Source organism: Heptranchias perlo, chromosome 5, assembly GCF_035084215.1.
Source record: "Heptranchias perlo isolate sHepPer1 chromosome 5, sHepPer1.hap1, whole genome shotgun sequence".
NCBI lineage: Eukaryota > Metazoa > Chordata > Chondrichthyes > Hexanchiformes > Hexanchidae > Heptranchias > Heptranchias perlo.
Genome location: NC_090329.1, coordinates 130086020 through 130110271, shown reverse-complemented (window position 1 = coordinate 130110271; position 24252 = coordinate 130086020). Strand labels below are relative to the sequence as shown.

The following is a 24252-nucleotide window of genomic DNA, read 5'->3' as shown; positions in this document are numbered from 1 at the left end:
CCGCCCTATCCTCCACATTGTTTACTACATTTCCGAGTTTCATGTCATCTGCAAACTTTGAAATTATACCCTGTATACCCAAGTCCAAGTCATTAATATATATCAAAAAGAACAGTGGTCCTAATACTGACTCCTGGGGAACACCACTGTGTACTTCCCTCCAGTCTGAAAAACAACCATTCACCACTACTCTCTGCTTTCTATCCTTTAGCCAATTTTGTATCCATGCTGCCATTGTCCCTTTAATCCCATGGGCCTATTATATGGTACTTTGAAGATGGTTGGGCCTAGGACACTGCCCTGAGGAACTCCTGCAGCAATGCCCTGGGGCTGAGATGATTGGCCTCCAACAACCACTACCATCTTCTTTGCGCTAGGTATGACTCCAGCCACTGGAGAGTTTTCCCCCTGATTCCCATTGACTTCAATTTTACGAGGGCTCCTTGGTGCCACACTCGGTCACATGCTGCCTTGATGTCAAGGGCAGTCACTCTCACCTCACCTCTGGAATTAAGCTGTTTTGTCCATGTTTGGACCAAGGCTGTAATGAGGTCTGGAGCCGAGTGATCCTGGCGGAACCCAAACTGAGCATTGGTGAGCAGATTATTGGTGAGTAAGTGCCGCTTGATAGCACTGTCGACGACACCTTCCATCACTTTGCTGATGATTGAGAGTAGACTGATGGGGCGGTAATTGGCCGGATTGGATTTGTCCTGCTTTTTGTGGACAGGACATACCTGAGCAATTTTCCACATTGTCGGGTAAATGCCAGTGTTGTAGCTGCGGCAGGCGGTGAGAGAACCAACACTAGGGAATAACCTAATTGTCTTCGTCCTTACCAATCTACGTGTCGCAGATGCAGCTGTCCAGGACAGCACTGGTAGGAGTGACCTCCCCACAGTCTTCACACTGAGGACATCCTCCATCGTGTCATGTGGCACTACCACCGTGCTAAATGGGATAGATTTAGAACGGATCTAGCAGCTCAATACTAGACATCGATGAGGCTCTGTGGGCCATCACCTGTCCTAATATCTCCTTATGTGGCTCAGTGTCAAATTTTGTTTGATAACGTCCCTGTGAAGCGCCCTAGGATGTTTTACAACGTTAAAGATGCTGTATAAATGCAAGTTGTTGTTGTTGATAGATCGTTGAGCGATTTGAGAGGTAACGGTGCGGGAGCGGGAAGAGAAGTCATTGCAGGTGATTCTCTGGCTGCGACTGGATAGGTAAGAGGTGGAATCAGGCGAGCTCAGACCCACCCAGCTGGACAATGGAGGAAGATGGTGTGGTCAACCATGTCAAAGGCCGCAGAGAGGTCGAGAAGGATGAAGAGGGATAGTGCACCATGGTCACAGTCACATAGGATTTAATTTGTGACTTTGACAAGGACCATTTCAGTGCTGTGTCAGGGATGGAATCCTGATTGGAGAGGTTCAAACTTGGAATTGCAGTTAAGACAGATTTGGGGAGTGACAACACGTTCAAGGACTTTGGAGAGAGGACTTTGGAGAGGAAAGGGAGGTTGGAGTTCGGGTGGTAGTTTGCAAGGATAGAGGGGTCAAGAGTGGGTTTTTGGTGCGGGGGTGATGACATCATGTTTGAAGGGGAGGGGGACAGTACCTGAGGAAAGGGAACCATTCACAATATAACGTAACATGGGGGCCAAGAAGGGAAGTTGGGTGGTCAGTGGTTTAGTGGGAAAAGGGTCAAGGGAGCAGGAGGTGGGTCTCATGGTCAAGATGAGCTCAGAAAAGGCATGAGGGGAGATAGGAGAGAAACTAGAGAAATATGCGAGTTCAGAGCTAGGGCAGGGGGGAACATTGGGGAAGTTTGGCTTGGTGGGCGAGGAAAAGGGAGGAATGCAACAAAGGCAACTGAACCGACGGTCTCAATCTTAGTGACAAAGAAGTCCATGAGTTCCTTACACTTTTTATTAGAGGTGAGGATTGAAGGGGCTTAAGGAGATGGTTTGTAGTGAAGAGAAGACGAGGTTATCTTTGCATTCCAGGGTAATCCTGGAATGGTGAGCAGTTTCGGCAGAGGAGAGCAGGACCCGATAGTGTTTTATATGGTCCGGCCAGCTTTGGTGATGAATGGCTAAACCAGTTGTCTGCCATAAATGTTCATGTCTGAGTCCCTTGGATTTGAGGGAGCAAAGATAGGGGCCCTAATAAGGGGAACGACCAGGGTGGGAGAGTGTAACCATTTTACTGGGGACAAGGGCATCAAAGGTGGAGGTGAGGGTATGATTAAGCAGATCGGTAGCTGCAGAAATATTGTGGCGAATGGAGGACCAAAGGTTAGACAGTTGGGAGTTTGAAAGTGCCATTGAAAGTGAATTGGGGGAGAGTTTTTTCCAGGGGCGGACACAGAAGGAAGTGGGGTTGGAAGAGGAAGGGGGATTTGAGTAGAGGGGGATACAAGGAAGTGATCAGAGATGGCCATATCTCTGATTGAAACAATGGGAATAGAGAGGTCATGTGAAATGGCAAGGCCAAGGTGGGTGGGTCTGAATATGAGTAGGAGAATTTATATGGAGGGAGAGGTTTAGGGAGGACATAAGGGCACTGAAATCAGAGGAGGGAGGGCAAAGTGAGTTTCGATGGAGGTTGAAGTCACCAAGGATAAGTCACTCAGTGCAGAGGCTGAGGGAGGAAAGCAGTGATGATATCTTGTGAGAAACTTGAAGTGGGGCTTGGGTAGTCAGTAGAGAAGTCTGGGGGTTAAATTGGGCCATGTAGCGCCAGTTTTTTAGGCGCTACGCGGCCACCTAAGACTCAAAAATTGTGTCCAAGGTGCGCTTCCGACGGGAAGTGCACAGGACGCCATCTTGGTAAGGGGTTTGTGTTTGGGCCTAACGACCGCCGACAGTATGCAGAGCAGCGAGATCATGACGCAAATCTGTGTGCAATGCTGCTTTGAAGGTACCACTGCTATTTTGCAACTCCATACTCCAGCCAACGCCTTGTCTTAACCTCACACAGCTGAACACAATGTTAAACGGCATGAAGGATCCCCCACCAGCGCTGTTTGAAGGGATCATGAAGTACTTACAGGCTAGTTGCTGGATTATTTCTTCTGGATGCTGGTGTAATTGTATGTGTTTTTGGATGTTTCCTATATTTAGCTAAAGTTTCAATATTCTATAGAGTGTGGTCTGGCTGGTCTTACAGTACTTTTAGTGGCATTTAAAATATTGGGCTGAAAAAAGTTGCTTCCAGACATGGGTGGCCAGCTAGGGCTTCCTCTGGGAATTGAACATGACTGGGAGAATGAAGAGAGGCCACGCAGAGCAGGACAAGCTGCTAGAAGAGCGAGGAGAAGGTGGAGGAGTAGGGGTACAGTAACATAGTGGTTATGTTACTAAACTAATAATCCAGAGGCCTGGACTAATAATCTCGGAGTCACGAGTTCAAATCCTGCCACAGCAGCTGGGGCATTTAAATTCAATTAATTAAATAAAATCTGGAATTAAAATACTAGTACCAGTAATGGTAGCCATAAAACTACCGGATTGTCGTAAAAACCCATCTGGTTCACTAATGTCCTTTAGGGAAGAAAACCTGGTCTGGCCTATATGTGACTCCAGACCCACAGCAATGTGGTTGATTCTTAATTGCCCTCTGAAATGGCCAGCAAGCCACTCAGTTGTAAAATCTTGCTTAAAAAAAAAGTCATAATAAGAAAATAACCGGACAGACCACTAGGCACCGGACATGACAACAGCAAATCCCAGTCGACCCTGCAAAGTCCTCCTCACTAACATCTGGGGACTTGTGCCAAAATTGGGAGAACTGTCCCACAGATTAGTCAAACAACAGCCTGACAGCCATACTCACAGAATCATACCTTTCAGCCAACGTCCCAGAGTCTTCCATCACCATCCCTGGGTATGTCCTGTCCCACCGACCGACCAGAGGTGGCAGTACAGTGATATACAGTCAGGAGGGAATGGCCCTGGGAGTCCTCAACATTGACTCTGGACCCCATGAAATCTCATGGCATCAGGCCAAACATGGGCAAGGAAACCTCCTGCTGATTACCACCTACCGCCCTCCCTCAGCTGATGAATCAGTCCTTCTCCGTATTGAACACCACTTGGAGGAAGCACTGAGGGTAGCAAGGGCACAGAATGTACTCTGGGTGGGAGACTTCAATGTCCATCACCAAGAGTGGCTCGGTAGCACCACTACTGACCAAGCTGGCTGAGTCCTGAAGGACATAGCTGCCAAACTGGGCCTGCGGCAGGCGAACCAACACGAGGGAAAAACTTACTTGACCTCGTCCTCACCAATCTACCTGTCGCAGATGCATCTGTCCATGACAGTATTGGTAGGAGTGACCACCGCACAGTCGTCATGGAGACGAAGTCCCGTCTTCGCACTGAGGACACCATCCAACGTGTTCTGTGGCACTACCACCGTGCTAAATAGGATAGATTCAGAACTGATCTAGCAGCTCAAAACTGGGCATCCATGAGGTGCTGTGGGCCATCAGCAGCAGAATTGTATTCCAGCACAATCTGTAACCTCATGGCCTGGCATATTCCTCACTCTACCATTACCAACAAGCCAGGGGATCAACCCTGGTTCAATGAGGAGTGTAGAAGAGCATGCCAGGAGCAGCACTAGGTGTACCTAAAAACGAGGTGCCAACCTGGTGAAGCTACAACTCAGGACTACATGCATGCTAAACAGCGGAAGCAACATGCTATAGACAGAGCTAAGTGATTCCACAACCAACGGATCAGATCAAAGCTCTGCAGTCCTGCCACATCCAGTTGTGAATGGTGGTGGACAATTAAACAACTAACGGGAGGAGGAGGCTCTGTAAACATCCCCAGTCCCATCCCAATGATGGCAGATTCCAGCAAGTGAGTGCAAAAGACAAGGCTGAAGTGTTTGCAACCATCTTCAGCCAGAAGTGCCGAGTGGATGATCCATCTCGGCCTCCACCCGATATCCCCACCATCACAGAAGCCAGTCTTCAGCCAATTCGATTCACTCCACGTGATATCGAGAAATGGCTGAGTGCACTGGAGACAGCAAAGGCTATGGGCCCCGACAACATCACGGCTGTAGTGCTGAAGACTTGCGCTCCAGAACTAGCTGCGCCTCTAGTCAAGCTGTTCCAGTACAGCTACAACACTAGCATCTACCCAACAATGTGAAAAATTGCCCAGGTGTGTCCTGTCCACAAAAAGCAGGACAAATCCAATTCGGCCAATTACCACCCCATCAGTCTACTCTCAATCATCAGCAAAGTGATGGAAGGTGTCGTCGATAGTGCTATCAAGCGGCACTTACTCACCAATAACCTGCTCACCAATGCTCAGTTTGGGTTCCGCCAGGACCACTCGGCTCCAGACCTCATTACAGCCTTGGTCCAAACATGGACAAAAGAGCTGAATTCCAGAGGTGAGGTGAGAGTGACTGCCCTTGACATCAAGGCAGCATTTGACCGAGTGTGGCACCAAGGAGCCCTCGTAAAATTGAAGTCAATGGGAATCAGGGGGAAAACTTTCCAGTGGCTGGAGTCATACCTAGCACAAAGGAAGATGATAGTAGTTGTTGGAAGTCAATCTTCTCAGCCCCAGGACATTGCTGCCGGAGTTCCTCAGGGCAGTGTCCTCGGCCCAACCATCTTCAGCTGCTTCATCAATGACCTTCCCTCCATCATAAGGTCAGAAATGGGGATGTTTGCTGATGATTGCACAGTGTTCAGTTCATTCGCAACCCCTCAGATAATGAAGCAGTCCGAGCCCGCATGCAGCAAGACCTGGACAACATCCAGGCTTGGGCTGATAAGTGGCAAGTAATATTTGCGCCAGCCAAGTGCCAGGCAATGACCATCTCCAACAAGAGAGAGTCTAACCATCTCCCCTTGACATTCAACGGCATTACCATCGCCGAATCCCCCACCATCAACATGCTGGGGGTCACTACTGACCAGAAACTTAACTGGACCAGCCACATAAATACTGTGGCTTCAAGAGCCGGTCAGAGGCTGGGTATTCTGCGGCAAGTGATTCACCTCCTGACTCCCCAAAGCCTTTCCACCATCTACAAGGCACAAGTCAGGAGTGTGATGGAATACTCTCCATTTGCCTGGATAAGTGCAGCTCCAACAACACTCAAGAAGCTCAACACCATCCAGGACAAAGCAGCCCGCTTGATTGGCACCCCATCCACCACCCGAAACATTCACTCCCTTTACCACCGGCGCACAGTGGCTGCAGTGTGTACCATCCACAGGATGCACTGCAGCAACTCGCCAAAATTTCTTCGACAGCACCTCCCAAACCCGCGACCTTTACCACCTAGAAGGACAAGAGCAGCAGGCACATGGGAACAACACCACCTGCACGTTCCCCTCCAAGTCACACACCATCCCGACTTGGAAATATATAGCCATTCCTTCATCGTCGCTGGGTCAAAATCCTGGAACTCCCTTCCTAACAGCACTGTGGAAAAACCTTCATCACACAGACTGCAGCGGTTCAAGAAGGCGGCTCACCACCACCTTCTAAACGACAATTAGGGATGGGCAATAAATGCTGGCCTCGCTAGCGACGCCCACATCCCATGAATGAATAAAAATAAAAGGTTTTCAGGGACCAATTCTCTTACCTCAACTTCAGCGACGACCAGTGCATCAGACGTCTGTAGTTGACTAAAGAGGTCGTGACTGAAATCTGTCAACTGCTGCAGCCACAACTTCAGCCTCAAAGCAGGGCAAGGACAACATTGCATGTGGCTATCAAGGTGACCGTGGCTCTTAATTTTTATGCCTCTGGCTCCTTTCAGGCTGCTGCTGGACATACAAGCAACATCTCGAGTTGGCATTGCACTGCTGTATAAGAGAGGTCACTGAGGCTCTCTATATAATGAGAAACACATTCATCTCGTCCCTATTGCCAGAGATAAGCAGAAGGAGCAAGCATGATGTTTTGCACGGATTGCAGGCTTTCCCATGGTGCAGGGTGCCATTGACTCCACACACATTGCCTTGCTCCTCCTCTGAACTTGGCCATATTTATCAACAGAAAGGGTTTCCACTCCCTCAATGTGCAGCTGGTGTGCGACCACAGGCACCACATTATGCAGGTCAATGTCCGCTATCCTGGTAGCAGCCATAATTCTTTTATTCTGCGGCAGTCCTCTGTTCCACCTATATTTGAACCAGCACAGCAAGTCAAAGGCTGGCTACTGGACAACAAGGGCTATCTCCTCATGATATGGCTCATGACTCCGGTCAGGAACCCACGCACAATTGCACAGCAGGCCTACAATGAGAGCCATGCTGCCACAAGGAACATTTTAGAGCACAACATCGGCGTCCTCAAGCAACGCTTCCGCTGCCTGGACCGCTCTGGAGAGCCCTGTAGTACTCAGCTGAGCGGGTATCGAGATTTATGGTAGTATGCTGCATGCTGCACAACCTGGCCATTATGAGGGAACAGCCCTTGCCACCATCTATCGGGCGAGAACCTGAGGAGCATGAGCACGAGGAAGAGGAGGAGGAGGAAGTTCAAGAGGAAGTGGAGGAAGAGGAAGGGAGGCTACAACATAGACAGGCCCTTTCTGCCAGTGCTCTATGTGAACAGATTATTCATGAGCGATACCAGTAACCTCGACACCATTATCCTCTTTATAATTAATTACACATTGGTTCCTCCCTCAATTCACCGCAGAAATAAAAACCACCACCAAATGCATATTTACATCCAGATTTATCAATTGACTCATTAAATAATGCATACAAAATGGAACTATTAACCCTTGTGCATTCCCTTAGTGCTTGATGTTCGTGGGCCTTTACCTTTCCTAGTGCTCCTACAAGGTGCTTCCCCAGTGGCTGTAGCATGGGTGGTGGAAGGCTGCTGACCTTCAATTGAGCAGACAGCAGATGGCCTTGGAGGACGACCTCGAGCAGCTCTGGGCCGAGAGGGCTCTGTTTCAGACTGCACCATCTCAGCCTGGGCTATAGCAGTCTGGGCTGGCTGGCTCACAGGCAACAGCAAGGGCACTGGTCTGGAACTCACTACCTGAAAGGGTGGTAGAGGCAGAAACCCTCATCACATTTAAAAAGTACTTGGATATGCACTTGAAGTGCTATAACCTACAGGGCTACGGACCAAGTGCTGGAAAGTGGGATTAGGCTGGGTGGCTCTTTTTCAACCGGCAGACACGATGGACCGAATGGCCTCCTTCTGTGCCGTAAATTTTTCTATGTTTCCTCCTTTAAGACACTCCTTAAAACCTACCTCGTTGACCAAGCTTTTGGTCACTTGTCCTGTTATCTCCTTATGTGGTTCGGTGTCAAATTTGGTTTGCTGACGCTCATGTGAAGCACCTTGGGACGTTTTACTATGTTAAAGACTATATAAATGCAAGTTGTTGTTACTGTTGTAGGCAACTGAAGTTACAGACATTGTATTTCTGTAAAGTCCCCAGTCGTTCTGCCTTGTTGTTCCTGATATCTTTGATGTTCACAAGTAAGATTTTTTCCCTTCACATAGGACATTGACAGGACTTTGGTTTTATACAGTTGATTTGTTGCGGCCATTAGTTACCTCTGTTGTGGTTCACTAGCAACTTCTGGTATTGCTTCATGAGTGCCAGCATATCCTTTGCAATGTCACCGTATTGCTTGATAATGCCATCAAGGAAAGCAAGGTAGTCCATGTCTGGATCGGTAGAGACTGGTTTTGAGGATTTCAGTTGTTTTCCTGCCCCTTCATCACCATTGTTGCTAATCGTACTGCTGGTCTTGTAATGTCACAAGATGCTACAGTCAATTTCTTTGATGCAGCTACACTCGCATAAATCTGCTGTTCGTGTTTCTGGTTGGCCAGGTTTTCCCTCTGGATATTTGTGGCTTCCTCGAAATGAAGGCAGTTTCAAGCACATGCTGGGTGGGATCACCTATGGTTGTCATACTTTGGCCGAGAGCACTAGGATGCTGTGTGAACCCGCCATACCGCTCACATTTTGAGCAGTTCAACAACAACTTGCATTTATATTGGGCTTTTAACGTAGAAAAAAACGTTTCAAGACGCTTCATACAGACGTAAAGAAAAAAAAAGGAGATATTAGGAGTGGTGATCAAAAACTTGGTTTAAGAGGTAGGTTTTAAGGAGGATTTTCAAAAATGAAAGTGATGGAGAGGCTGTGTGGTTTAGAACTGGAGTTCCAGGGGATGGGGTCTAGGCAGCTGAAGACACGGCGGCCAATGGTGGGTCGAAAGGATGGGGGCGGAGGGGGGTTGCACAAGAGGCCAGAGTCGAAGGAACAGAGAGTTCGGGAAGGGGTTGTAGGACTGGAATAGGTTACAGAGATAGTGAGGAGTGAGGCCATGTCCATGCATTCAGCTGCTCTGAGGCTGAATGTCTGGTAATTGAAACATTTGAGTAGTCACGGCCAGAATGTGCACTCCTCCATTTTGAAATGAAAGAAGTAAAAACTGAAGCTACTTTCAGTCAGTTTCTAGATCTTATTTAACTTCATCTTCAGCTATTTTAAACCCATTCATGGATTACTTTTCCATTCTGTAGCATTTTAGAATCTTTTTAAATGGTGTGAGATTGGGAAATGTTGATGTTCAAAGGGACTTGGGTGTCCTTGTGCATGAGTCATTGAAAGCTAACATGCAGGTGCAGCAAGCAATTGGGAAGGCAAATGGTATGTTGGCCTTTATTACAAGAGTAAAGATGTCTTACTGCAATTATATAGGGCCTTGGTGAGACCGCACCTGGAGTATTGCACACAATTTTGGTCTCCTTACCTAAGAAAGGTGTTAGACTCGAATTTTTGGAACAAAACCAGACGGAGACGGAACTGCTGACCAAGTTAAAGTTTATTAGAAAGCTTTGTGCACAAAGGGAGAGTGGTAAGCTTCCTCAAGCTCGCACCTAACCCTCAAAGGAACATCAGCACTACAAGCGTGTTTGTACCTTTCAATAAGCAACACCCACCTGCTGTGAAAGGTGAGGGTACATGTTTACGTAACTACAGTGGGTTTCATTGGGTGGTATAGCCTGCCACTCACTTGTCAGGGGCTACCTTGGGTCGTCCCATGACATTAAACATCTCACATTCCTGAGGAGGACCCTTATCAGTAAACACATAAGTCCCAGACATTGAGACTGCACGGGGGTCTTCACAAAGTCCTGATCAGCTCATCCCTGACTCCCTTTTGTGCTGGGGTGACCGTGGAGATATCCACCGCTTCTCCCTTAATCATCCGAAGTAAGCTGGTTAGGATAAACAGTGTCAGCCTCGACCTTGGGTAAACATTCCTTAAGTGTTCTGGAGATAAGCGAGGAGGTGGCCATAAATCCAACAAACCTGCCTTTGTCAGCTTTTACAGTATGAGTTACGAACTACTCCCATAATGGTCAAGTATCCCATCTTGCTTTGCTGCTACCTAAATGCTACATATGCGATTTAATTACTTATGTATGTGAGGATAGGAGTGGCTAATCATTCTTTAATATATATATATATATATATATCAGGTTCGGTGAGGGTAGGCTGGAGATTTTGGATTTCTGTTCACAAGGCTATTTTTCCAGTCCAACAAAGGATATACTTGCCATAGAGTGCAACGAAGGTTCACCAGACTGATTCCTGGGATGGTGGGATTGTTGTATGAGGAGAGATTTTTTTTATTTTTTTTTATTCGTTCACGGGATGTGGGCGTCGCTGGCAAGGCCGGCATTTATTGCCCATCCCTAATTGCCCTCGAGAAGGTGGTGGTGAGCCGCCTTCTTGAACCGCTGCAGTCCGTGTGGTGACGGTTCTCCCACAGTGCTGTTAGGAAGGGAGTTCCAGGATTTTGACCCAGCGACAATGAAGGAACGGCGATATATTTCCAAGTCGGGATGGTGTGTGACTTGGAGGGGAATGTGCAGGTGGTGTTGTTCCCATGCGCCTGCTGCTCTTGTCCTTCTAGGTGGTAGAGGTCGCGGGTTTGGGAGGTGCTGTCGAAGAAGCCTTGGCGAGTTGCTGCAGTGCATCCTGCAGCCACAGTGCGCCGGTGGTGAAGGGAGTGAATGTTTAGGGTGGTGGTGAATTGAGTCGACTAGGCCTGTATTCTCTAGAGTTTAGAAGAATGAGAGGTGATCTCATTGAACGTACTAAATTCTTACGGGGCTCGACAGAGTAGATGCAGGGGGAATGTTTCCCCTAGCTGGGGAATCTAGAGTCCAGGGGTCACAGTCTCAGAATAAGGGGTAGACCATTTAGGACTGAGATGAGGTGAAATTCCTTCACTCAGAGGGTGGTGAATCTTTGGAATTCTGTACCTCAGAGAGCTGTGGAGGCTCAGACAATGAGTACATTCAAAACAGAGATCGACAGATTTCTAGATATTAAAGGCATCAAGGGATATGGGGATGGTGCAGGAAAATGGCGTTGAGGTAGAACATCAGCCATGATCTTGTTGAATGGCGGAGCAGGCTCTAGGGGACAGATGGCCTACACCTGCTCCTATTTTTTATGTTCTTATGTTCTTATTCTGCGGGATTCAAGTTTCTTTGCCTGCCAATATTTGGCACTGTTTGAAGTAACATTCGCGCCAGACAAGTGCCAGGCAATGACCATCTCCAACAAGAGAGAGTCTAACCACCTCCCCATGACATTCAACAGCATTACCATCGCCGAATCCCTTACCATCAACATCCTGGGGGTCATCATTGACCAGAAATTTAACTGGACCAGGCATATAAATACTGTGGCTACAAGAGCAGGTCAGAGGCTGGGTATTCTGTGGCGAGTGACTTCACTCCTGACACCCCAAATCCTTTCCACCATCTACAAGGCACAAGTCAGGAGTGTGATGGAATACTCTCCACTTGCCTGGATGAGTGCAGCTCCAACAACACTCAAAAAGCTCAACACCATCCAGGACAAAGCAGCCCGCTTGATTGGCACCCCATCCACCACCCGAAACATTCACTCCCTTTACCACCTCAGTGGCTGCAGTGTGTACCATCCACAGGATGCACTGCAGCAACTCGCCAAGGGTTCTTCGACAGCACCTCCCAAATCCGCGACCTGTACCACCTAGAAGGACAAGAGCAGCAGGCACATGGGAACAACACCACCTACACGTTCCCCTCCAAGTCACACACCATCCCGACTTGGAAATGTATTGCCGTTCCTTCATCGTCGCTGGGTCAAAATCCTGGAACTCCCTTCCTAACAGCACTGTGGGAGAACCTTCACCACACGGACTGCAGCGGTTCAACAAGGCGGTTCACCACCACCTTCTCAAGAGCAATTAGGGATGGGCAATAAATGCTGGCCTCGCCAGCGACACCCACATCCCATGAATGAATAATAAAAAAAAGGACAGACGGGCAAAATAATAGTTATTTAATATATTTTAGTTTGTTTGGGTCATTGTATTAGTAATGCCTTTCTTTCAGGGAGGGCACTTATAGAATGTATGCTTATAGAATCTATGGTTATGTTGGAAGCACTGGGTTAATCTTGGTGCAACCTTTTTGGCCATCCATTTGTAGTCCACAGGCTGCATAGTGCAAGGGTTAGAGCACTGGCCTGGTAAACTGTGGGTTATGAATTCAAATCCTGCTGGGGCCTCAGCTGCTCTGTTAAGAGATGCTTCAGTTGTACATGGCCTTGGTCAGACCCCATGCGGAGTACTCAGAACCTCAGAAATGATGTACTGACCTTGGATTGGAGGGGGTACAGCTTAGATTCACCAGAATGAAACAGTCCGCACCACTTATAGTGGGCGCGTTGGTGTTAATGCAATTCGCACACGATAAGTATTGGACAGTAAAACCATCATAGCCCCAGATGCCCTGTAAGTGTTGTATCCCTCACCATAATTCAGGCACCAACAATTCATCTGAGTAAAGAACCTATCTTCTGACCATTAAGTCAGAATGCAACATGACTATCACGTGTCAAGTCAGAACGGCAGCAGCAGTTCAGGAACTTTGCATTTGACCAGCTCAGTATGAAGACAGCACCCGTGCTGCCGTTTGCCCTGTAGCACGTGCGGCTTTGACCTCTTTCAAATGACAAGAAAACCTGTCTTTATTCCTTTCAACCTATAACTTTAACAATTAGAGCCACTAAACAGTAGGTATAGAAAAGTAATTAAGGTAATCGCACTTTAACACAGTGCAAAGAGGTTTACGGAATTGCCCGGAATAGCTGACATGCTTAATATGTTGTAAGCGGTACCTTTGTAATAGATTTCTATGCTGACGAAAATGGTTATCGTTAATTGCCCAGTATAGTGGGTTGCCCACCATAAGCGTGGGCGGTGTGAGTGATGGGGACTGGTGTACAGCTTAAAGGGTTAAATTATGAGGACAGATTGCATAAACTTGACTTGTCGGGTGGATGCAGAGAAACTGCTTTCTATGGTGGGGGGATTCCAGAACAGCCTTAATCTTAAATTAAGAGCTGGGCCATTCAGGAGTGAAATCAGCAAACACAAAGGGTAATGGAAATCTGGAATTCTCTCCCCTGAAAAGGCTGTGGATGCTGGGGGGGAGAATCAGTTGAAACTTGCAAGTCTGAGAGCGTTAGATTTGTTATGTTCGGTAACGGTAAAGGGATGTGGAACAAAGGCGGGTAAATGGTGCAGTTGAGGCGTGAGTTGATAAAATGGCCGCCCAGGCTGGAGGAGGAGAACGGCCGACTCATGTCCCCATGGCGTCGGCCAAACCCCGGCGCCGCGCTATTGGCCTGCGTCAAAATGGTGCGGCCAATGGCGTGTGGTGTTGAGGCGAGGTGGGCGGGGGCTGTGTATTTAGGGAGCGCTGGGCTGAGGGTGCACTCGGGCAGCGGGCAGTAATCGGGGAGCGAACCGGCAGGCGGCAGCTGACAGTCCAGGCAGGAAAGAAAAGACCCGCACCAAACCCAGCCAACATGTCCGAGGAAGGAAAACTGTTCATCGGAGGCCTCAATTTCGACACGGACGAGCAGGCCCTGGAAGAGGTGTTCTCCAAGTACGGCCAGATCTCCGAGGTGCGAGTGATCAAGGACAGGGACACCATGGCGTCCCGCGGCTTCGGCTTCATCACCTTCGAGAACCCGGACGACGCTCGGGACGCGCTGATGGCGATGAACGGAAAATCCATCGACGGGCGGCAGATCCGGGTGGACAACGCGGAGAGGAAGTCGGGCGGCGGCGGCGGCTACGGTGGAGGCCGAGGAGGCGGTGGAGGCGGCGGCTACGGACGCGGTCGAGGCTACGGCGGTCGGCAGTACGATTCGAGGGGCGACGGTTACTACCGGGGCGACAGCTACTCCCGGGGCCGAGGAGGAGGCGGAGGCGGCAACTACGGAGCACGCAGCTCGTATAACCAGTGACACGAATCTCCATCTTGTCTCGAGGTCCAGCCTCCTCCCTTTCGGTTGCTTTTTCAAATTTTTTTGTGTTTTGGAGGGGGAGAGGCGGAGAGCCGTTAATTCCGAGTCCGTGTTTTCCCAGTTAGATTACAATTGTTGGCCATTTCCCCCCTCCCCCTCCCCCCGTTATATCTAACGGATTGAGAGAGGCTGGCGGCTTCTGATCTCAGCGTGTCGCAGGTCCCGTTAAAGCCGGGCGGCGGCGCCCCACCACCACCATTTTTTCTGTTCGTCGCAAAGAGTAATGTATTACGAGTTTTTTTATTATTATTAAAATAATAAAAAAAACACCCAGTTTGTAACTTTCAAAAGGGCAATTTTGTTTTCTTTGGATCAATTTAAAGGAAATTGCGTAGCAATGTGTAAGATCAGCCGGCGGCCATTAACGGTCCGGTCTCTATTTCCAATTTACAACAGTCGAGTTGCTTTTGTTGATAAAAAGAAAAATCGTCGTTTATATAATAAAAAGAAACAAACAATAAAAATCCCGCCTCCCCAGGCGCGGAGACTTTTCATTTTTTTTGAAATCTGTATTGATGGGAAGTTGATAAAAACACGTGTTTTTTGTACGAAACTTGTCTCTCTGAAAACTGAGAAAAATTAAAAAAAAAACAAATTGAACTGTTTGGTGTCTGGATAATGCTTTTGTTTAAAGGACGGATCAGTAGCGGAGTCTGATTCCCCCTCCCCCCTCTCCCCGCCTCCAAGGGGGAAGGAACATGGCGGCAATGCGGTGTTTCTGATTCATCCTCTTCACTCGCCCGTGATAAAGGAACAAGGTGAGTATTTATTAAAACGGGTCTTTATCACCCTGCAGATGCGGACAAAGATCAGAACATCTTAGTGCCATGTTTTTAGCACGGTGCGGGGGCAGGGGGTGAATTGCTGGTTTCGGGCCCACGTTGGTCGCCACGTGGAGTCGTTAAGCGGCGGGGGGCCCTGTTAGCGCCTCCCGTGGTGGAAGAGCGCAGGCCGGCTCCTCGTCCACGCACTCTCCCGGATCTCGGTCAAACAAAGTGATGGGCGGGAGAAATTTCCTATAGATAAGTACATCTTCAGTGGGTTTTTAAATATAAAAGGTATATTTTCTCCTCAGAGCTGCAGGGGTGTAACGCTGGAATGACTCCACCTATCGAGTTAGAATTCTTTTTCAATGTACGATCATGTTTAATAAGCCTGATAACGCTACATTGCGAAGGAGGTGGAAGTATTTAATTGGACTGATACAGCACGGATCGAACTGTGCTGCCTCTTTGAAACAACTATCCAATTAGTCCCACTCCCTCGCTTTTTCCCGTAGCCATACACATTTTTTCTTTCCCAGTATATTGTAGATTCTTTTAATACTAGGCTGAGGTGTCAAAGCGGTAATTTTCGAGCTTTTCTTTCCATAGTGCAACGCTGCACTGTGAATAGTAAAATAAAGGTTCGCGCCACTGCCCCTCCCCCATAAAGCGCTTTTAACAGCAGAGGTGAGACTGCTCCCCACAGTCGAGGAGTGGGCTTGCACTGAGTGGTTGCAGAGGCTGCCGTACCACTTGGAACAGAATACTTTTAAGAGAATGCAAATAAATAAAGCACATGAAATTGATTCGTATACCTTTTTTTGTCCCCTGTCTGCTTAACGGCGAACTGACTGCTTAATATCAGACATGTTCCTCGTTTAGGGAGGCGAGTGACAAACCTTCATCTGGATAACTGCACGAGTGGTTTTTCTCCATCACCGCATTTAACTTAACTTATTTTGCTAGATAGAGATCAAAATGTGTTGTGATGCCAGCTTGTGAACAGGGTTAGTATTCTCGAGTGTCTCAGCTACTTGGTTCAAACGTTGCAGATTTTTAAAAAGAACTGAACGGGGAGGAAAATAAGCTGCAAGTTTAGTTTTAGTGATAAGTAAATTTTAAGATTACCAATGCATGTAATCTCTTCTACAGTGAGCATATCTGAGACTGCAGCATTTGGCCAAAGCCTCTTCAATGGTGTAGGAGATAGATTTGTAATTAAATGTTTAGGGAATTGCAAGCTGGATATGGCTTAAAATATCAACCTCTTTATTTGGAGTTTTATATTGATGCCCAAATTCCTGATGGCAGAGTTGGCCTCTGGCCTAGTCAAGGCAGACTAGTTAGGCTTTCCAATCCCATGATGTGGACACTAGGTAAGGACAGAATTACCCTCACTTTATAGCTGAGTATGCTGTAAACACCATCCATTATTGGGATGAAATCTTAGCCAGCTGTCAGGATCTTGAGTTTTGCCAGTTTTAACCCAGTTCCTAATTGTTTTAAATTCACATACTATTGATGATGCAGCCCTTGTTGGTTTTGTCCCATTTGGGGAAATTTCACTCTTTGATGCTAGGCTTAAGATGCAGCATAGACAGATCTTTACAAACCATTCTTTAACCATAATGGGAGCCTGAAAGCAATGAGTTGGCTGCAGGTTAGGATCCCCATTAAAACATTTGTGTGGGATTGGCATAGATTGAAAATTGGTTAAGACAGGAAACAGTAGGAATAAATGGGTCTTTTTCAGGGTGGCAGGTGGTGACTCGGGTACTGCAGGGATAGGTGCTTGGGGCCCCAGCTATTCATAACATATGTAAATGATTTGGATGAGGGAACCAAATGTAATATTTCCAAGTTTGCTGATGACACAACTCGGTGGGATCATGAGTTGTGTGGAGGATGCAAAGAGGCTTCAAGGTGATTTAGACAAGTTGAGTGGGCAAATACATAGCAGATGCAGTATAATTTGGATAAATGTGAAGTTATCCACTTTGGAAGGGGGGGGGGGGGGAAAAGAAAGGCAGAATATTTAGTGATTGGGAAATGTTGATGTCAAAGGGACCTGGGTGTCCTTGTATACCAGCCACTAAAAGCAAACATGCAGGTGCAGCAAGCAGTTAGGAAGGCAAATGGTATGTTGGCCTTCATTGCAAGAGGATTTGAGTACAGGAGCGAGGATGTCTTACTGCAGTTATACAGGACCTTGGTGAGACCACACCTGGAGTATTGTGTGCAGCAAAGGAATCAGTCTGGTGAACCTGGGATGGCAGGACTGTCTTATGAGGAGAGATTGGGTCAACTTGGCCTGTATTCACTACGTTTAGAAGAATGAGGATCTCATTGAAACAAAAAATTCTGACTGGGCTAGACAGCCTGGATGTAGGGAGGATGTTTCCCCTGGCTGGGGGAGTCCAGACCAAGGGATTACAGTCTCAGGATACAGGGTAGGACATTTTAGAACTGAGTTGAGGAGAAATTTCTTCATTGAGGGTGGTGAATCTGTGGCATTCTCCACCACAGAAGGCTGTGGAGGCCAAGTCACTGAATATATTTTAAAAGGAACTAGATAAGATTTCTAGACACAAGGCATCAAGGGGTACGGGGAGAGAGTGGGAATATGGTACTGAGATAGAGGATCAGCCATGATCATATTGAATGGCGGAGCAGGGCCGAATGGCCTGCTCCTATGCTTTACTAAAAGTTTATATAATAAGATTATTGTGGCGGTAGTGCTGTTTAATGGAAATGTTTTCACGTGGAATAAGGCCCAATACAAAGTTTGGGATATCTGGAGGAATAAACAATTCTTTTCATCCTTCCCTAACTGCATTTTCCTTTTTCTATTAAAAAAAAATAGAATTACTCATGAGAACACAGTAGTCTCACTCTTATTCCTAGTAGGCTATGGCACAAACTGTCCCTAATTTGGAATGCTGAGGTGTAGACTTTTACCCTGTAGCTGTGCTTGAAAAGGAAACTACTCCATTCTCCACTAACATCCCTCACCTTAAGCACAAATTAATTTTTAAATTAATAGCCTGGTTTAGCTTACATGGAAAAATGGTCACTTAGGAGATGGTCACTGTCGTAGCCTTTTAGGGAAGAGTAGAGAAAATTGAAGGCAGACCTATTAAGTGGATGGGTTTCAGCTGCAATTCTAGTTCTACAATTGGCCTGAGTGCTCCTGCAGTGGTGGGGGGAGAAATGTCAAATGGCCACGATCCAGTGGTCTTACTGGAAAATGGATGTCTGGGGAGAACAGATTGGTGTGAAATGCAATTTGTTTGCTTTTGGCTCAACCCACCAGGCTTGAATAGTCTATGGACAGTGTTCAGCCTCACTTGGAAAAAATAGAAATAAACCCCAGTGCTTTGTTTGCTTTTATTTAATGGCCCTATTAACCTGCGTCACTACATTTAGTGATTTGTGTATCTGTACCCCAGATCCCTCTGCTGCATCTTAGACTCTTATTTCCCAAGGAGTATGTGGCCTCCTTATTCTTCCTACCCCCTCACACTTATTTACATTGAAATTCATTTGCTGAGTACATGCCCATTCTGCAAGTTTAACATCTTCCTGTATTTTGTCATGGTCCTCCTCAGTATTAACTATACTTCCCAATTTGGTGCTGTCTGCAAATTTTGAAATTGTACTTTGACGCCTGAGTCCAAATCATTTATGCAAATGATGAACAGTGGTCCCAGCACCAATCCTTGTGGAACATCACTTCCCACCATTTGCCAGCCTGCAAGAAGTCAAAGATCAAACATCTTTTAAGCAAGTACAGTGTCAGGGAAAGGATGGGGAGGAGAGGAAAGAACAAAAGGGAAGGTCTCTGATGCAGTGGAGGGCAGGAGTGAAAAAATTACAAAAGGGATGATGGTGCAAGGCAAGGAAGGTGGTAATGGGACAAGTAAAGAAACAAAAGATGGGTCTAGAGGAGCTATAAGTTTTCTTTTATTCGTTCATGGGATGTGGGCGTCGCTGGCGAGGCCAGCATTTATTACCCATCCCTAATTGCCCTCGAGAAGGTGGTGGTGAGCCGCCGCCTTGAACCGCTGCAGTCTGTGTGGTGACGGTTCTACCACAGTGCCATTAGGGAGTTCCAGAATTTTGACCCAGCGACAATGAAGGAACGGCGATATATTTCCAAGTCAGGATGGTGTGTGACTTGGAGGGGAACGTGCAGGTGGTGTTGTTCCCATGCGCCTGCTGCTCTTGTCCTTCCAGGTGGCAGAGGTCGCGGGTTTGGGAGGTGCTGCCGAAGAAGCCTTGGCGAGTTGCTGCAGTGCATCCTGCAGATGGTGCACACTGCAGCCACAGTGCGCCGGTGGTGAAGGGAGTGAATGTTTCGGGTGGTGGATGGGGTGCCAATCAAGCGGGCTGCTTTATCTTGGATGGTGTTGAGCTTCTTGAGTGTTGTTGGAGCTGCACTCATCCAAGCAAGTGGAGAGTATTCCATCACATTCCTGACTTGTGCCTTGTCGATGGTGGAAAGGCTTTGGGGAGTCAGGAGTTGAGTCACTCGCCGCAGAATACCCAGCCTCTGACCTGCTCTCGTAGCCACAGTATTTATATGGCTGGTCCAGTTAAGTTTCTGGTCAATGGTGACCCCCAGGATGTTGATGGTGGGGGATTCGGCGATGGTAATGCCGTTGAATGTCAAGGGGAGGTGGTTAGACTCTCTCGTTGGAGATAGTCATTGCCTGGCACTTATCTGGCGCGAATGTTACTTGCCACTTATGAGCCCAAGCCTCGATGTTGTCCAGGTCTTGCTGCATGCGGGCTTGGACTGCTTCATTATTTGAGGGGTTGCGAATGGAACTGAACACTGTGCAGTCATCAGCGAACATCCCCATTTCTGACCTTATGATGGAGGGAAGGTCATTGATGAAGCAGCTGAAGATGGTTGGGCCCAGGACACTGCCCTGAGGAACTCCTGCAGCAATGTCCTGGGGCTGAGATGATTGGCCTCCAACAACCACTGCCATCTTCCTTTGTGCTAGGTATGACTCGAGCCACTGGAGAGTTTTCCCCCTGATCCCCATTGACTTCAATTTTACTAGGGCTCCTTGGTGCCACACTCGGTCAAATGCTGCCTTGACGTCAAGGGCAGCACTCTCACCTCACCTCTGGAATTCAGCTCTTTTGTCCATGTTTGGACCAAGGCTGTAATGAGGTCTGGAGCCGAGTGGTCCTGGCGGAACCCAAACTGAGCATCGGTGAGCAGGTTATTGGTGAGTTAGTGCCGCTTGATAGCACTGTCGACGACACCTTCCATCACTTTGCTGATGATTGAGAGTAGACTGATGGGGCGGTAATTGGCCGGATTGATACTAGTATTTTAATTCCAGATTTTTATTTAATTAATTGAATTTTAAAAAATTAATTAATTGAATTTAAATTCGCCAACTGCCGTGGCGGGATTTGAACTCATGACTCTGGATTTTTTAGTCCAGGCAACATTATAAGTGGCAACATCAGAACCATTATCAGCACCTGCTGTCTGCAAAAATGGAAGCAGTGATTATGATCTGAAGTTATTGAAGTCAGTGTTGGGTCCAGAAGGTTGTAAAGTGCCTAATCGAAAGATGAGGCGCTGTTCCTCGAGCTTCATTGGAACAGTGTAAGAGGCCGAGGTCATAGTGGGACGGGGAATTAAAATGGCAAGTGACTGGCAGGTCAGGGTCAGCAGAGGTGTTCAGCAAACCAATCTCACAATCTGTGTTTGGTCTTCCTCGCTTTGCTTGACTTCTTCCAGTTCTGACAAACAGTCATTGACCTGAAACATTAACTCTTTCTTGCTCCACAGATGCTGCCCGACTTGCTGAGTATTTCCAGCATTCTCTGTTTTTATTCCAGATTTCCACTACCCTTCGTGTGAAGAAGTACTTCCTGACCACCTCTGAATGGCCTAGCTGTAATTTTAAGGTTACGCTCCCTTGTTCTGGACTCCCCACCAGAGGAAATGGCTTCTATCTACCCTATCAATGCCTTTAATCAATCACCCCTTAATCTTTATACTCGATGGAATACAAGCCTAGCCTATGCAACCTGAGCTCATAATTTAACCCCTTTAGTTCCGGTATTATTCTGGTGAATCTGTGCTGCATCCCCTCCAAGGCCAATATATCCTTGAGGTGCAGTGCCCAGAACTGAACGCAGTACTCTAGATAGGGTCGAACCAGAGCTTTGTGTAACTAATATAACTTCCTCTTCTTTGTATGCTTGCCCCCTTGAGATAAAGGGAACATTCCATTAGCCTTTTAAATTATTTTTTGTACCTAACCACTAGCTTTTAGTAATTTCTGTACTTGGACCCCTAAATCCCTCTCCTCCTCCACAGTTCCTAGCTTCTTACAAGAAGACACTAATAAACTTGCAGAATGGGCATGTAATTGGCAAATGAATTTCAATATAGATGTGTGAGAACCTTAGTTAGACTACACTGGGAGTACTGTAAACGGTTCTGGTCTCCATATTGTATAAAGGATTTTAAGGCACTGGAGAAGGTGCAAGAAATATTTACAAGGTTGATACCAGAACTGAGGGGTTATACCTGTCAGGAAAGGCTGATCAGGCTGGGGCTTTTTTCTCTAGAAAAAAGACTGAGGGGTGACCTGATAGAGGTCTTTTAGATAACAAAAGGGTTTGATAGGGTAGACGTAGAGAAGATGTTTCCACTTCTGTGAGAAACCAAAACTAGGGACCATAAATATAAGATAGTCACTAGTAAATCCAATAGGGAATTCAGAAGAAACATCTTTACCCACAGAGTGGTTAGAATGTGGAACTCGCTACCACAACGAGTAGTTGAGGCGAATAGTACAGATGCATTTAAGGGGAGGTTAGATAAATACATGAGGGAGAAAGGAATAGAAGGATATACTGATGGGGTCAGATGAAGAGGGGTGGGAAGAGGCTCATGTGGAGCATAAATACCACCATGGACCAGTTGGGCCAATTGACCTGTTTCTTTAGAAAATACTCTGACCTATGTTTCTTAGATTCAATTGTTAACAATTTTACAACACCAAGTTATAGTCCAACAATTTTATTTGAAATTCACAAGCTTTCGGAGGCTTCCTCCTTCCTCAGGTGAATGTTGTGGAAATGAAATCCTCGAACCCTTCGCATTTATAAATCACAGAACAATGCCTGGTGATTACAGACAGTCTTTCCAACTGCCCGTTGCCACGGCAATCACAGTGTGCAGACAGAGAGGTGTTACCTCAAAGGCCACCGAATATACAAACCACCAAAAAAAAGAGAGAGAGAGGCAGAAACATAGAAAAGACAGCAAATGACCCGTTATATTAAAAACAGATAACATATGTTCGCTGGTGGGGTCACTGCGACAGCAATGACGGCATCGCTGCGACAGCATCAATACTCAACACCAACAACAGCCAATCTCCAGACGCCATCCTACAACTCATCCGCTTCATCCTGGATCACAATGTCTTCACCTTCAATAACCAGTTCTTTACCCAAACACACGGAACAGCCATGGGGACCAAATTCGCACCCCAATACGCCAACATTTTCATGCACAAGTTCGAGCACGACTTCTTCACTGCACAGGACCTCCAACCAACACTATACACCAGATACATCGACGACATTTTCTTTCTATGGACCCACGGCGAGGAATCACTAAAGAGACTACACGATAACATCAACAAGTTCCATCCCACCATCAAGCTCACCATGGACTACTCCTCAGAATCAGTTTCTTTCTTGAACACACGAATCTCCATCAAAGACGGGCACCTCAGCACCTCACTCTACCGCAAGCCCACGGACAACCTCACGATGCTCCACTTTTCCAGCTTCCACCCTAACCACGTCAAAGAGGCCATCCCCTATGGACAGGCCCTGCGAATACACAGGGTCTGCTCAGACGAAGAGGAACGCGATGGACACCTACAGACGCTGAAAGATGCCCTAGTAAGAACGGGATATGACGCTCGACTCATCGATCGACAGTTCCAACGGGCCACAGGGAAAAATCGCATAGACCTCCTCAGAAGACTAACATGGGACGCAACCAACAGAGTACCCTTCGTCGTCCAGTACTTCCCCGGAGCGGAGAAACTACACCATGTTCTCCGCAGCCTTCAACATGTCATGAATGACGACGAACACCTCGCTATGGCCATCCCCACACCTCCACTACTCGCCTTCAAACAGCCACCCAACTTCAAACAGACCATCGTTCGCAGCAAATTACCCAGCTTTCAGGAGAACAGCGTCCACGACACCACACAACCCTGCCACGGTAACCTCTGCAAGACATGCCAGATCATCAACACAGATACCACCATCACACGAGAGGACACCACCCACCAGGTGCATGGTTCATACTCCTGTGACTCAGCCAACGTTGTCTACCTCATACGTTGCAGGAAAGGATGCCCCAGAGCATGGTACATTGGCGAGACCATGCAGACGCTGCGACAACGGATGAACGGACACCGTGCAACAATCGCCAGACAGGAGGGGTTCCCTCCCAGTCGGGGAACACTTCAGCAGTCAAGGACATTCAGCCACCGACCTTCGGGTAAGCATACTCCAAGGCGGCCTTCGAGACACACGACAACGCAAAATCGTCGAGCAGAAATTGATAGCCAAGTTCCGCACCCATGAGGACGGCCTCAACCGGGATCTTGGGTTCATGTCACGCTACACGTAACCCCACCAGCGAACATGTGTTATCTGTTTTTAATATAACGGGTCATTTGCTGTCTTTTCTATGTTTCTGCCTCTTTTTTTTTGGTGGTTTGTATATTCAGTGGCCTTTTAGGTAACACCTCTCTGTCTGCACACTGTGATTACCGTGGCAACGGGCAGTTGGAAAGACTGTCTGTAATCACCAGGCATTGTTCTGTGATTTATAAATGCAAAGGGTTCGAGGATTTCATTTCCACAACATTCACCTGAGGAAGGAGGAAGCCTCCGAAAGCTTGTGAATTTCAAATAAAATTGTTGGACTATAACTTGGTGTTGTAAAATTGTCTACAATTGTCAACCCCAGTCCATCACCGGCATCTCCACATCTT

At 47.3% G+C, this 24252-nt stretch overlaps 1 protein-coding gene across 1 annotated transcript; it reads left to right on the top strand.

The window, feature by feature from the left end:
- The first annotated feature begins 13812 nt into the window (after window positions 1-13812).
- On the top strand, window positions 13813-15020 carry LOC137322114 (cold-inducible RNA-binding protein B-like). The gene has a single exon (XM_067985212.1). The coding sequence runs from the start codon at window positions 13917-13919 to the stop codon at window positions 14358-14360; it is 444 nt and encodes a 147-aa protein (XP_067841313.1). The 5' UTR covers window positions 13813-13916; the 3' UTR covers window positions 14361-15020.
- Window positions 15021-24252: the final 9232 nt, after the last annotated feature.

Coding starts and splice junctions, on each gene's coding strand:
- LOC137322114 (XM_067985212.1), top strand. CDS start 13,917: ATGTCCGAGGAAGGAAAACTGTTCATCGGAGGCCTCAATTTCGACACG.